Source organism: Protopterus annectens, chromosome 1.part2, assembly GCF_019279795.1.
Source record: "Protopterus annectens isolate FY-2018-M chromosome 1.part2, PAN1.0, whole genome shotgun sequence".
Lineage (NCBI taxonomy): Eukaryota > Metazoa > Chordata > Ceratodontiformes > Protopteridae > Protopterus > Protopterus annectens.
Window position 1 is genome coordinate 213,270,123 of NC_056727.1, and position 16,243 is coordinate 213,286,365.

General features: G+C 42.2%; 1 protein-coding gene across 1 annotated transcript in view; it reads right to left on the bottom strand.

The window, feature by feature from the left end:
* Nucleotides 1-16,243, bottom strand: part of VPS54 (VPS54 subunit of GARP complex) — a 1,876,392-nt gene that overhangs the window by 1,307,812 nt on the left and 552,337 nt on the right. The window contains exon 7 of the mRNA XM_044055553.1: nt 5,073-5,107. Within this exon, the coding sequence (XP_043911488.1) occupies nt 5,073-5,107 (35 nt within the window). The remainder of the gene's footprint in view (nt 1-5,072; nt 5,108-16,243) is intronic.

Genomic DNA, 16,243 nt, shown 5'->3' on the forward strand with positions numbered 1-16,243 from the left:
TAGGCTGTCCGCCAACACATTGTCTTTGCCTGGAACAAACTGGGATTGTAACTGGATGTTTAGGCTCAGTGATTTCTCCCAAAGATGCATTGTCAATCTGCAAAGGGGGTAAGAGTGGGTGCCCCCTTGCTTGTTTATGTACCACATCACAGTGGTGTTGTCTGTCCGTATCAGTAAATGGCCTTGCTGAAGTTGGTGTTGAAAGGCCTCGATGGCATGCATTACTGCCAGCATTTCCTTTTGGTTTATATGCAGATGTGTTTCCTTTGGAGACCATTGTCCTTGTATACACCTGCCTTCCATGTGTGCCCCCCCATCCAAGGTCTGAGGCATCTGTGGTCATGGTCTGTGTTATCTGTGGTTTTATGAATGACATACCTGTGTTTGCCTGGCTCACCGAGGCCCACCATAGGAATTCCTTTTGAAGGCATGGAATGAGCGGTATGATTGTCTCCAAGTTGTTGCTGTGTTGAGACCAAATGCTTTTTAGGTACCATTGAAGCTTTCTCATGTGTAGTCTTGCTAATGGAACCAGGAGAATGCAGGATGCCATGTAACCCAAGGCCTGTAGGAATCTCCTTGCAGTCATCTGGGTGAGTTTTGCTAAACCTTTGAAGTAATGAGTTAACTTCTCTTGCTTGTCTTCTGTCAGGTAAGCCATTTGAGAGGCTGTGTCTAGTTTGGCTCCTAAGAAGATTATTTGCTGGGATGGCTGCAGTCTTGACTTTTGGAAGTTGACTGTGTATCCCAGAGCTTGAAGTAATCGCATGACATAATCCAAGTTTTTTGTCAACATCAATTTGTTGTCCGCTTGTATGAGGCAGTCGTCCAGGTACAGGTAAATTTGTATCCCTGGAGCCTGCAATGAGCAATTACTGAAGCCAGGCATTTTGTGAATACTCTGGGCGCAGTAGATAAGCCAAATGGCAATGCTGAGAATTGATAATGCTCTGGCCCTGCAAGAAATCTGAGGTATCTTCTGCAGCTGTGTCTGATAGGGACATGCAGGTATGCCTCCTTGAGGTCCAGAGTAATCAGCCAAGACCCCTTGCCCAGCATGGGAAGGAGTTGCTGTAGAGTCAGCATTTTGAACTTTGGTACTATGAGAAAGGTGTTTAATGCGGACAAGTCCAGTATTGGTCTTCATTGAAATTCTTTTCTTGGAACAAGGAACAGTCTTGAGTAAAATCCCTGGTCTTGTTCTTGTTGTGGAACTCTTTCTATTGCTTTCATCCGATTCAGCAGAGTGATTTGCTTGATAGCCTCTGCCCTCTGGTTTTGTGGTAGGTTTGGCATGCCTTGTCTTCTTGGCAAGGTATGAAAATGGAACCTGTACCCTCGGTCTATAATGTCCAAAATCCATTTGTCCTTTGTCAGTCTGTGCCAATTTTCTGCAAACAGAGATAATTTCCCGCCCAAGGGAGCTTCTATTTGTTCCTTGGTAGGCGGTAGTAGAGGAAAGTCATTGAGATTGTGGTTGTGGGGCAGGTGAAACCCCTGCGTCACTTCTTTGGTTTCCTGGCTGCCATTGTCGTCCCCTGTAAGGGCCTCTGTATTGGCCTCTTCCTCGGCCACGTCTGTTCTTACCCCTTTGAAACTTTTCTGGATTAGGAAAGGACCAGTTTTTTGAAGGCCAATTTCTACTGAATCTGGGGGGTTGAACCTGGAGGAAATCTTTCACCGTCTGAACTGATTTTGCTTTTTCTTCGATGGTCTTTAACACTTCCTTAGCATTAGCACCAAAAAGCTTGTTCTTTTCCAAAGGTGCATCCAGAAGTTTTGCCTTTACATGATCTGGTAGAGGTTGATCTTTTAACCACGCATGTCTACGAATGACTGCCCTTGTCATAGCTGCCCTACATGAAGCTTCCAGTGCATCATATCCACACTGCAGGAAGTGATTGCTTACTTGCTGAGAGTTATGTACAGCTTCCTGCAAAGTCTTCCTGTCTAAAGGATCAGGAGTGGCTAATGTTTTTTGTAAATCATCTAACAGGAAATCCTGATATTGTAACATATGAAAAAGGCAATTCAAAGCTCTCATAGATAAGGTAGTGGATGTGTAAACCTTTTGCCCCATCTCTCTAATGACCTAGCTTCCCTGTTGGAGGGCAATGGATTTTAGAGGTGGAAGCTGAAACTCCTTTAGGCCCCTGTGAAATAGTTTCCAAATCAGCAGTATGGGCCCTGAATAAATGGGAATGAGTTTCTGGGACCCTGTAATACCTGTCTGGCTTGGCTGGAGCAGGAGGAAGAGAATCAGGGGTAGCACTAGAGTCAGAATATAAATCATCCAAAACATCAAGTACAGGAGGAATAGCTAAGGGCCTGTGCTGGGGCTTCTTAAGGAAAGTCCTAAGGCGTTTCCTGGAATCAGAATATTCCTGTCCTTGCCACTTGAAATGTTCCCTCATGGTATGCAGAACTTCCCCAAAAGAAATATCCTCAGGAGGGGAGGCCGAGGGGATGGAATCTTCTGCATCCGAGTCCTCACAGGTCTGGAAGAGCTCTTCCTGGCTATCAGAGTGGACAGAGCCCTCAGAATCTTCATCTGAAGGAATAGGGTCAGAGGGTTCAACCCGGGGCCTTTTATCAGAAGGAGGCTGGGATCCTCTCTCAGGATGGGCCTGTGAACCTCTAATCATAGAAATTAAGTCAGCAGCCATGGACATAATTTGTGTCTCTGGAGTAGGCTGAGGTAATGTTTTAGTAGTAATATGCTTTGTTTTGCTGGCTGCCTTAGCCCTAGTATAGGCCTTAATAGACATGGCCATAGGAGGCCTGGTGGCAGCTCCACGTGCAGGAGTGACCTTGTCTACAGCAATGTTCTCGGGCATTTCCTCGGTTTCGGTATCCGGAGGAAAATCGATAACTGGCGGAGTGATGTCCGGAATCGGAGTCGTCGGTAATGCGGTGTCTTCGGTTCGGAGTGGTGGAGAGACTGTTTCAGAGGGAACCGGAGCACTCGCGGTAGGTTTTGGCGTGGAGTCGGTAGTAGACGCGGGCCGAGGATGTCGGTCCCGGTCTTTTCACTTCTTGGGAGTTTGCGATGTCGGAGGATCCGACGGCATGGTGTAAACAAATTTATCGCCGCCCGGCACCTGAGAGTGCTCTTGTTGAAGCGAGCACAGGCTACACAGGCCGAGACGTCGTGGTCTGGGCCAAGGCAAGGGAGACAGTAAGAGTGGAAATCCTTATGAGGTATTTGTTTACCACAAGAAAGACAATTGTTAACTTTTTCAGTAATTTCTGACATCGGCTGAGGCAAGAAAAGGTCCCAAATGGGGTACTTAGCTTTTTTGATGACTTCGGTATCGAAGAATACAGGAGCTGACCGACCGGGACTTGCGAACTGCTTCTGCTTCGGGCACCGGGCGGCAAGAAAGACTGGAGAAAATGGCGTCGGCTGATGCTTATGTACTCCAGCCATTCTGACGTCGGACAGAAATGCGACATCAGCCGACGTCGGACCCAGACTTTGGAATCCGGCCGAGGGCTGCCTGAGGCAGGACAACCACATGTTATGACTGCAGTTGCATTCTTGAAGGACATCTCCAGCTATACTCTGTGGCATATCGTCTACTCAAAGGCGATCTCTGTCTAATAAGTCATCTTGACAATCTCTTTTTTTTTGTTTTTCAAACAAAAACATATTTATTGAATTATCATTTAAATTATAATCACTGAAATTGCTAAACAAAACAAACTCCTGGGGTGCTAAATGATGTTGAAGTGAGAATGTAGGCTAGGAAAGTAAAGAAAACAGATTAACAACTTTTGGGATTTTCCCAGTAATGCACCATGAAGTGCAACATGATCTCCTGTAACTAAATTCCCTAATCAGCTGCTGAAAACTTCAAGTTAGAAACAATGTGAAAGTTGCATTTTCTTCCACTTTTAACATCTTTATTAAACTATCACATTTTAAAATTACAACAATACACATATTAATTAAAAAGCAGCATTTCCATTGTTATTTTCATGTATACATATGTTTTTTTTAATAATGTTAATTCACTCCAAATTTACATAAATGTCTCAGTTTCTGCCTTCTCTCATACCTTATTCCTCCTAAATATTGTTCTGCATGTGCTGTTACCAAACATTACATTTATTTCTATGCAATTTGATCTTTCCCTTTTTTAAACTTCTAGCTCTTTAGTCTCCATTATGGTATTCAACAGTTCAATTACATTTGGTTTAGATTGTGATTTCCATTTTCTAGTAATTACTTTGTTGGCAGTCAAATCACACTAGGCTTTTTTTACAATGTCTAGGCAATTCAGATCCTATAACCCACTCAAAACATTTCCTTCACCAACATTTCTAACAAAGTACTCTGCATGATTTTTTTTTTCAATCTGCCAACTCTTCACATCCCCTCAACCCAAAAAACGTTCCCAATTACCTCTCTTTCCTATCACACCTATAGCGTTTGCTGTCTTCCGGAGAAGAATCCTCTGAAGTCTGCTTGGGGTACAAAACACCTATGTGAACACTTCCATTCAAAAGTCCAAAACCTTGAACTCTGCTGCATACTTGGGAGCCATGCGTATGTCCTCCCGCTGTTCCTTTGTAAACCACCTTTCCATTCTCTTTTCCTAATGTTTTTATAACCCACTCCAATTATTTAGCTACCATGTAATATTTATGTGCCCTACTAATTATCGATTTTTTTAACAGCAGCTTCTGCAAAACTGTATTTTCTTTCTGATATTGTTAGCCTCATCTCCTAGCAAGGCATTTTCCACAAAATATGAATTTGTTTCCTGCTACAATGCCTGTGATCCTTTTAGGAACAGCAGCCCTGGAGAAACTAAATATATTGTATGCATGTTAATGCAAGACATCAATACAAAGGACACATGGTAAAACAGGGGGTAAACACATACACGTTACCAGTGTAGGAGCAACTCCACATATTTATCATCAAACTTTTTATCAAGCAAAAATGAAGGCAAGGAAGTCTTAAAAATTGCATTATTGTTCTGCTTTGTTTTCAGTAGCTACTTAATTGGTCATTACTACAGAGCTGGCAACTCGTATAACAGAATTTATAACACAAAAATTACCTTGGGTAGTTGTTCCACATCTGTCCTGGATTTATCTGCAAAGTAGGAAAAACAACATGAAAACTGCTAAAGGTGTTCTATAGCTATTAAGTGCACTGTAAGTACACACCTCAAAGTAAAATACAAAAGAACTACTATAACCTTTACTTAAAAAAATATCTTGCAAAAGCTGTATAACTCTAGAGCGAAAGGGACTCTTCAAAAGCCAGCCACTCACACACAAGTCACCAAAGACTTCATAAGACTTGGTATTTTTAACAGTACAGAGCAACAGCATACTCTACTTGCAACTGAAATGCCAACACATGAAAATGTACAGCTGTGGGTACTCACAGTAGAGACAGATGATCAAAATAGGGTCACCACTGCAGTAGCTTCTTTGCTAAACAACATTTAGTCTTGTGGAATGACTTCAAGCAATGTTGGGCATCTTCTAGACCAAATGCAATGGAACAAATCCCTCAATGAAGAGATAATCAAGAAATTCTGCTGACAGTAACCATCTTAATTTTAGTAAAAGGAATGAATAAGAAATTGGTCCTAATTAGCTTAGATGTTGAGACAGCGTTTGATTCTGTAGAATGGAACTACTTGTTTAAAACTTTAAATGTATTTGCATTTCCAGAACAATTTATTGGAATATTAAAAAAGCATACGTTAAAACTGGATCTAATATTCTCAAAGAATCACTTACCAGGCACAAAGCAAGGCTGCCCCTTATCCCCTCTATTTGTATTAGTTATCGAACCTTTAGCCAATAGTACAATGAAAAAACTGCCCGATTCTCAACTAACAAGGACTGAGAATCTAAAATCAGCTTTCAGCAGATGATATTTTAGTAACTACAGTGATTTAAATTATTCAATCAAGAAAGATATGAGGAAATTGAAAAGTTTCAAGAAGTATCGCTGTTGAAATTTAATAAAACTGAAACTTTAAATTCACTATCAAGCAACGGATTTAACACTAAAGAACAAAAATATTTAGGAATGAAGATTATCAAGATGTAAGATTATTTATTAATAATTTTGAAAAAGTAATTGAAGTGCTGCTTTATTAACTTTTTTTTATTTTTGAGGATAGGTTAATAGTTATTAAAATAATTTGTACCCAAGATTATATATTATTCTCTGTGTGTATAAATATAGGTTCATAGGATGATACCAGGCTATTGGCCAGGTGGCCCTTATAAGCCTAGCCAAGAATTTTGCCCATGTTCCCTCAAAGTCAGCAATGGTTTCCCCTGTCCAGCAGGGACACAGGTGAGATACCAGGGATGTATTTTGTTTCCCATCCAGTCCTCCAGGCTCCTCTTAAAGAGGGCTAGAGAGGTACTCTGCTTGACATGGAGAGGGAGTCTATTCCACAAATGAGGGAGTCTTTGGGACACAAATCTATCCTGCCAACAAGTTCTATTAATGTCACAGACCAGGTTAACGCCTTGCATGTGGGTTGCTCAAGTGGAATTTGTCTTACGAACATGCAGCAACTCCATCAAGGCTGGGTCTGAGATGGCCTTGTATGCCAGACACAGGTCAAGTCTGAGCAGTCTGTATGAGACTGAGTAGAAGGACAGGGCTTTAGTCTATCTGTATAGAATAGGTGTTTGAGACCCTGGATTTTCCTGGTTAGGAACCTCTGTGGTCTCTCCAACTGCTGCATGTGCTTGGTAAGGTACATGCCAAAGGGGGCAGTGTACTCGATAATGGGTCTGATAAGGGAGGAGTACAGGGATGTTATGACCTTTTTCTTGGATGAAATACCCTTATTTATGAGGTGGGCCATGTAGAAAGCCTTCCGTACAATGGCGGCAACGTGGTGGTCAAAAGTGAGGTTGCCACATCTATATATATAGATATATATATATATATATATATACATACACACCACTTAGAGGCGATCTCTGCTTGATTTACAAAGCCATGTCTGATCCAGCTCTGTTAGAAATGCTACATCTGAAGAAATCCCAATCCCTCCGCACCACATGCTCCAGAGACCTCAACCTCATTACCCCAATCAACAGAACATGCTGGAGGGACAGGTTCATAACACAGAGACTGCCCATGCTATGGAATGGACTTCCCACACATGTCAGGCAGAGCACTGCACTGGGCCTGTAAGAGAAATCTTGATGAGTGGATGGGAAATAGAAAATTCACCCCAGGGATCACTCCAGTGGCTTTACTCGACAGAGGTACTGGGAACTAAGGTTGGGTAGCACAATGCCAGAGTAATCCTATGGGCTAGGCTTGTAAAGGCTCCAGGGCCATTAGCCTACTACACACCTATGAACCTACACCTACATACACACACACATTATATATATATATATATATATATATATATATATATTATATAAATAAAACACACGTATACACACACACATATATATAGCATTTTATATTTTGGTACCTGGCAAAAAAATTAAGAAAATGAAAAAAAATAATGTTATTTTTATGGTATTCTAAAAAGCTGAGAATTATTTAAATAAATTATACAAGATTATACGAGTATAGTGGTATTTGCTTCTCAGATGTAGAATCTTACTTGTTGCTGCAAATGTTATATTATACTTTGGATGGACTTTACACTAGTCAATGGAAAACCATTTAGGAGCAGATTATACTAAATTCTTCTAAGTTTATCAAGTATGATAAATTAGAAATGTATAACAATCCTCTACTCTGGTTAATAAAATTTATCTTAGAAGGAAATTTTAGACTCTGCGGATATGAAAGTTCTTAAAATGGTTAAGAAATATGTTTTTAAAACTGCATTACTATCAAAAAGGAAATGTTTGTGCTATCCCACTGCACATACCTCTAGATTTAAAGAAATTCAGAACAATGTTAAAATAAATTTACTAAAAAGGACTGGATTAGTATTATGGTCCGATTGCTTTGAAAAAGGAAAAACTAAGTCGCCAGAATATTTAATGAAAATTTTTAAGATGGTTGAATCTGTTAACCAGTTAATATTATCCATCAGTAGGAAATTAATGAATTTGTAGACAATATGAGTTAAGATGAATAGAACACTATTCTCTCATATGAGTATATGAACATCACTGAAGGTAAATTAACCTACAAAGGAATCTTATCCAAGTTATATAAACTAATTATAAATAATAACCTTGATGCAAAATTCTGGAACTTTTTAGATAGTAGTGGATTGAGAGTCTCAACAGATGGTAACAATAAAACTTTGTTACTTAAAGCAGTTAATCAAACTTCATGTTTATACAGGAAAGTTTTTATGTGGAAATATATACACAGAAGGCTTGTTACCCCCTATAAAATCTCAAGTTTAGTAAAATGACTTCTGCAGTTTGTTGGAGATGTAGTAAAGATGTAAAAGTTGACAAATTTTTCATAATCCATAAACATGTGGTCAAATATATATTGGGAAGATATATGTATGTTTTTTAAGGGGTTATTGATCTAGACAATCATCTGGGGACCTGTGGACCCAAGTTGATAGCAATCTCTCATTTGACAACCACGTGGCCAAAGTAGTTAGAAAAACATTTTATATAGCCCACCTAATCATGAAGGAATTCACATCTAGATCAGGGGAGGTCATCGTGCCTCTTTACTCATCCCTCATCAGTCCCATAATTGAGTACAATGCCCCTTTTGGGATGTACCTTACCAGACACCTGCAGCAACTGGAAAGACCCCAAAAGTACCTCACCAACAGGATCAAAGGGCTCAAACAGATGCCATATGCTGCCCGGTTAAAGAAACTCCAGCTCTACTCAGTGGCATACCGCCTGCTCAGAGGCGATCTGTGCCTGACGTGTAAAGCCATGTCCAACCCGGAATTAATGGACATGCTGCACCTCAGAAAATCCAAATCCCATCGAGCTATGCGCTCGAGAGACTTGAACCTCAGCACTGAAATAAATAGGACATGCTGGAGGGACAGATTCATAACCCAGAGGCTCCTTCACTCTGGAATAAAATCCCAGTCCAGGTTAGGCAGAGTCCCTCATTGACTCTCTTCAAGAGGAATCTTGATGAGTGGATGGGAGATCATAGGTTTACCCCGGGTATCACTTCTGTGTCACTGTTAGACAGAGGCACAGTATACTAACCTCGAAAAAGGGCATAGCAAAATTATTTTAAAATGGATGGCGAAAGCCAAACACACTCTGGCTAGGCTTATAAATGCCCTAGGGCAGATAGCCTAGTATGAACCTATGAAACCATAGTACTAATTAATCCCCACTTCCGGTACCTGTAAAAGTCAAACAACAAAAAATATTTTGGAGTCTTTTGGCAGTTGTTAGAAAAGTTATTGCAAAAAAATGGAAATTGAACTTGGCTCCCATGTTCAAAGAATTTTTAAATTTAACAATAATACTATGTAAAACTGATAAAGAAATGGTAAGATTAAGATCTATAAATCATACTAAGACTTTTAGTGGTTGGGATAACCTTGAAATGCTGCTAGTGAAACATCAAGACTCAAATGTGTTAACTGTATACGATTACTTAGATGATTCAATGCATTTTTAACATTGTATACAACAGTATGCGATGTTGAATTTCTTCCTTTCTGTGTATATATTGTAAATATGTTAGATCAATACAAATTTTCTTAAAAAAAAAATTCTGCTGAGTTTTCTGTGGAGCAATATCATCACCAAATCTGCCTTTATTTGCAACCAGGCATATGGCTCATCAGAAAGGCAAAAGATGGAAGACTGACTTTTCTCCACTGTTGGTATTTGGGAAATACCAAGTCTCCTTTTGGAGTGAGATGTGATTTTTTCCCATAAAAAATAAATAAAAATACAAAATAAAATAAAAAATACAAGATTGGTTTCCTTCAAGATATAACGATGAACTGTTCTGCATGTATAATGATGAGTGCTTTGTTTAGATGCTTTAAGTATGTGTTGGGCAGCAAGTCTGAGAACCAGTTTATGGAGGCAGAGTTAAGACTTGGGGAAGTAAATGCAAATGATCAATTGTGATCAGAGTACTAAAACACTAAACCCCCCCCACAGTAAAGAAATGTTTAATAAAACTAAAAAAAAAATTCCTTGACGTGAAGGGTATGGTGTGCATGGTCAAAGGCCTTAGAGAAATCAGCAGATCTAGTCCCAGTAAGGTTTCCAACATCTGCTGTCCAATACAGTGTATCTATCACAAAAAAGAGTGTTAGAGCAATGAATTTTCTGAGGTCATGCTGTTGGCTTGAGCATAGACCACAGGCATCAATGTGAGTCTGTTGATGTTAAGCTGCTGCTTTTAACAAAATTCTGGCTAGAGGAAGCAGCAACTGATCTAAGGGAACCATTCCTGGAATAGGAAAATAGGAACAACGATTGCAATCTTCCAGAGGTCAGGGGAAAGTACAGTTTTGTACCTACCATAAATGTAGATGTCCGATAGATATGCAACTGCAGTCCTGACATATGGGTTGTCCTGCCTCAGGCAGCCCTTCGGTCGGCCGGATTCCAAAGTCTGGGTCCGGCGTCGGCTGATGTCGCCTCTTCCCCGACGTCAGAGCGGCTGGAGTATAAAGGCATCCGCCGATGCCATCTTCTTCAGTGTTTCTTGCCCCAGATGCCAGGTGCCCTCCAAGGAAGGCTAAATTTTGTGAATGGATAAGCAAAAGTTTCAAGACATGCACAACAGTAATAAACAGATGCACCATAACAGATATCCCCAGCTAAATAGGAGAGGGGGAAAGGACCCAAGGGAAAAAACAGAGGGGTAGGAGGGAGGGAAAACCTGACTGCAGTTGCATATCTATCAGACATCTACATTTATGGTAGGTACAAAACTGTACTATGTCCTTCAAGAATGCAACTGCAGTCCTGACATATGGGTTGAATACCATAGCCAAGCTGGGGGTGGTAGGATCTAAGCAAGGGATGGTGTAGCTAAAAGACCCTGCAGGACTGCAGAAGCAAAGCCTGCTCGGGATCTGGAGTATAAAGGCAGGTTGTAGTGTCTGGTAAATGTATGCACGGAGCTCCATGTAGCAGCCTTTAGAATGTCCTTTGTAGCCACTCCTCTTAGAAAGGCTGTGGAAGTGGCTATAGCTCTGGTTGAGTGTGGTCTTATATTGGCTGGCACACTCTTTCCGTGGAAGGAGCAACAGAATCTGATGCAGTGTCCAATCCATTTTGAAATTGTTTGTTTGGAGACTGCCTTTTCTTGCACTCCGGCAGCATAGGCTACAAATAATTGGTCAGTCTTCCTGGTGGTCTTTGTTCTGTCCAAGTAGTAGCGTAATTGTCTGTGTATGTCTAAAGTATGCAGCAGCTTTTCCCCTTTATTTTGAGGATTAGGAAAGAAAGTAGGCAGGTGAATTGCTTGATTTAGAGACACCCTGGATATCACTTTTGGCATGAATGAAGGAATGGTCCTTAGAGTAACTCTGTCCTGATGGAAAATGAGAAAGGGAGGTACTGCCATGAGGGCCTGTATCTCCGAGACTCTTCTTGCTGAGGTAACTGCCAACAGGAAGGCGGTTTTCCAGGAGAGGAATTGCATTTCTGAAGATGCTGCTGGTTCAAAAGGAGGAAGAGTTAATTTTTCCAAGACGTAGTTGAGGTCCCATGCAGGAACTGGTGGTTTTCTGGGAGGCTTGATATTCTTTATCCCTCTTAGAAACTGTCTTAGCAAGGGATGCGAAAACACAGGTGGATCACAGTTGTAGTTTGCTGAGATTGCTGAAGCGTGGATTTTAATGGAAGAATATGAGAGGCCATTATGAAACATTTCTACCAAGTATTCTAATATCTGAGGTATGCTCATCACTGATGCATCCTGTCCCTTTTTTGGATTTACAGAAATCATGGTAAAAGAGGACGTGGGGGAGGCATACAGAAAAGTACAGTTGTGTACACTTACCATAAATGTAGATATTCAAGTGTATTCACTGTTGCAGTCATCACACTTCGGTTATCTGCCTGCAGGTAGCCCTTAGTCGGCCCAAATACCAGAGTCTTGGGATTTCTGTGCCTGATGCGGTCGCCTCTTCCATGACGTGAGGTCGTCAGGGGTATAAAACATGCAGTCGACAGCATTACATTAGTTTTTCTTGCCCCGGATGTCAGGAGCCTCCAAAATAGGATGCAATCACATGGTGTAGAACACCTCCAGTAGAAAGTAAATACCACTGCCATAAGATATGGCCAAAAAAGAGGATAGTTATAAAGTACAGAAAAAAATGGGGCTGGAGGGAGGGTAACCAGGACTGCAATAGGGAATACACTCTAACATCTACATTTATGGTAAGTGTACACAACTGTACTATGTTCTTCGTGTATCACTGCTGCAGTCATCACACTTGGGTTGATTCCCAAAGCTGACGAAGGGTGGAGGTAGTCAAGAAATATTAGGGCTGGCTAGCAGGCCTTGTAAGACTGCTGTGGCAAATCCAGCTCTGGATTTAGAAAAGACGGGCAAGTGGTAATGCTTGGTGAAGGTGTGTACAGAACTCCAAGTTGCAGCTTCCAGGATGTCCCTGGTAGGAACTCCCCTGAGAAAGGCTGTAGAGGTTGAGGCAGCCCTAGTGGAATGAGGTCTGAACCCCTGTGGGGTAAGTTTTCCATGGTGTTTGTAGCAGAAATGGATGCAGTGTGCTATCCATTTAGAAATGGTTTGCTTTGAAATGGCCTTGGCCCTATGCCCCTGCAGCAAAGCTGACTAGCAGCTGGTTAGATTTTCTTAAAGGTTTAGTCCTGTCAAGGTAGAACCTGAGCTGTCTGTGCACATCCAAGGAGTGCAGGATCCTTTCCCCTTTATTCTGAGGATTAGGAAAAAAGGTTGGTAAATGGATGGATTGCTTTAAAGCCACACTGGATACCACACCTTGAGCATAAATGATGGGTTAGTCCTGAGAGAAACCCTGTCCACATGGAAGATAATGAAAGGTTCCACAGCCATAAGGGCCTGTAACTCAGACACTCTTCTTGCTGAAGTGATGGCAAGACGAAAGGCTGTTTTCCAAGAAAGGAATTTTACTCTGCTGTAGCAGCAGGCTCAAAAAGGGGGGGGGGGACTGTGACCTTCTCTAGTATAAAGTTAAGGTCCCAGGCTGGAGTGGGAGCTCTCCTTGGGGGTCTTAAATTGTTAGGTCCTCTCAGAAAATGTTTGATAAGAGGGTGAGAGAAGAGGGGTGGCTCAGTATTGTAAAGAGCTGAGATAGCAGAGGCATGAATCTTAATTGGATGAGAAGGATAGGCCTTTGTGGAGCAGCTCTGCTAGATAATCTAGGATTTGAGGTAAGGTGGGCACAGCTGTGTCCTTTCCTTGAGACTGGCTCCAAGAACAGTATCTTTTCTACTTTTCTGAATAGGATTTCCTAGTACTAGGCCTCCTGGCCTCAAGGATAACATCCAGAACATGTTTGCTAAGGGTTGCTGGTGATGTATTCAGAGAATAAGCCAGGCTGCCAGGTTCAGGGTTTGCAGCTGAGGATGCAAAATCTGTCCCCCTGCTGGGACAGCAGAAAGGGGGTCTGATGTAGGTGCCAGGGTGGTACTGCTGCCAGACTGCGTAGGAGTGGGTACCAGTGCTGGCGTAGCAGTCTGGTGCAATAAGGATTGTCCTTGGCCTGTCCTGTTTGATCTTGAGTAGTACTTTTGAAAGAAGGGGCAGAGGGGGGAAAAGGCATAGATCGAGAGGTTTTCCCATGTAAAGGATAGGGCATCCACTTTTCTATGCATGGCTGTGAGGAATTCTGGTGCAAAATTTGCTCAGTTGATGGCTTTGGGGGGGAAGCAAAGAGGTCCATGTCTGGTGTCCCCACCTGTGGATTAGAAGTTTGAATGAATTGTTGGGTTCCAGTTTCCACTCATGTGGGTCCATTAGATTTCTGCTTAAGTCACCTGCCAGTGAATTTTGTTTGCCTGGCAGGAATTGAGCTTGCAGGTGCACTTGACAGCTCAAGGCTGTGTTCCACATAGCAATGGCTAACCTGCAGAGTGGGTAGGAATGAGTTCCCTCCTGCTTATGTACCACATAACTGTGGCGTTGTCTGTCTTTATCAAGAGTTGTCCTGGCACGATAAGGTATTTGAAGGCTGTCAGAGCATTCTGTACAGCTAACACTTCTTTTTGATTGATATGCAGGTGAATTTGTCCTGGGCTCCATTTGCCTGCCATGTGAGCCCACCCATGCATTGTCCTGGGCTCCATTTGCCGTGAATGTATTTGCCTGCCATGTGAGCCCCCCATGCATAGTCTGCTGCGTCTGTTGTCAGGGTTTGGGCAGCGGGGAGGATTGAGTGAAAGGGAGTCCCTTGTTGTGGTTGCAAGCCTCTGCCCACCAAAGGAACTCTGCCCTTAGGCAAGGAATGATAGGAATCACTGTTTCCAGGTCCTGAGAATGTTGACACCAGAGACTTTTTAAGTACCATTGAAGTTTCCTCATACGCAGTCTTGCATATGGAATTAGTAGAATGCATGAGGCCATGAACCCTAGGGCTTGCAGTAAGCTGAGTTTGGGTGGCCAGTAGTTTGAAGTAATTTGTCAAATAAATCTGGTTTTCTGGAGTGAGGAATGCCATCTGGGAAGTTGTGTTCAAGCTTGCTCCCAGGAATACAATCTTTTGGCTGGGTACCAGATGTGATTTATTTTCATTGATGGTATACCCCAGAGAAGTTAGGAGTCTCTCTACAAACATCAGGTGCTGAAGTAGCAATTCCTGACTGTCCGCCTGAATCAGGCAATCATCCCGAGTATGGGTAAATTTGAATATTTCTCTGCCTGCAGTATGCAATGGCTGTAGCCAGGCACTTTGTGAATACCCTGGGCGCAGTAGATAAACCAAAGGAAAGTGCAAAGAACTGATGGTGCATAGAGCCTGCCTTGAAACAGATATTTCCTGCAAGATTCCCTTATGGGGATGTGCAGATAAGCTTCTCTTAAGTCTAGGGTGACTAGCCAGGAGTCCTTGGCTAGCATAGGAAGCAGCTTCTGGAGTATAAAAATTTTGAATGTTGTTACCACCAGGAAGGAGTTGAGAGTTGACAAATCCAGAATAAGGCGCCAAGAGTTCTCTTTTCTGGGCACCGGGAATAGTCTGGAGTAGAAACCCTGTCCCCTTTGCTCTACTGGAACAGGTTGAATAGCCCTGATACTGAGAAGAGAAAGTACTTGCTTTTGGGCCTCTGCGCACTGGTTTGGAGGAAGGTCTGGCAATCCACTTGGGGTTGGCAGTGAGTGGAAGTAGAATCTGTATCCCTGGGATACAATGTTTAAGATCCATCGGTCCTGGGTAATACACTCCCAGCTTTTTGCATGCAGGGCGAGTTTTCCTCCTAGGGGTGCAAGTACTTGGGCATGGCTGGGAAGGATGAAGGACAAGTCATTGTGAACTTTTTCCATAAGGGGTGGCTTACCACTCCCTGATTTTGAGAAGGGAGCACTCCATTGTTTAGATCTGTGCATACCCTGAGACTGTAGTCTTTGTGGTCTGTTGCCCCTGGGTTTGGACTGAGAAGGTCTGGGAGGGAATGGAAAGGACCAGTTTTTTGAAGGCCAATGCCCACTGAATCTAGGTGGCTGTACCTGTAAGAAATCTTTAACAGTTTGCATAGATTTAGCTTTTTCCTCCATCTTTTTAAGAACTACTTCTGCTTTTGAGCCAAGAAACAATCTTGGTTTAATGGAGCATCTAGTAATTTTGCTTTGACATGGTCTGGCAAGATTTGTTCTTTCAGCCAAGCATGCTTTCTCAGAACAGACCCAGTGACAGCAGCCCAACAAGATGCTTCCAAGGCATCAAAACCACACTGCAAAGTATGTTTACCAACTTGGTTTGCCGAGTGCATTAACTCTTGCAAGTCTTTATTTTCTGCACAATCAGGAATCAACAACATTTTTTGTTTAATTAGTTCCATAATATGCTGCCGGTACTTCAACATGTGAAACTGGCAATTTAAAGCCCTGATGGCAAGAGCTGCAGAGGTATATACCTTCTTACTCCATCTGTCTAAAGCCCTAGAATCCCTGTCTGAAGGGGTAGGGTTGTTGGCTGTAGTAGCCGTAATACCTATAGGCCCCTGGGAAATGGTCTCTGGATCCACAGTGGGATTTTTAAAGAGAAATTTGTGAGAGTCAGGTACTCTGTAGTACCTGTCAGGCTAAGAGCTGGTGGTAAAGTATCAGGGGTAAGACTGGATTCCATGAAGACATCATCTA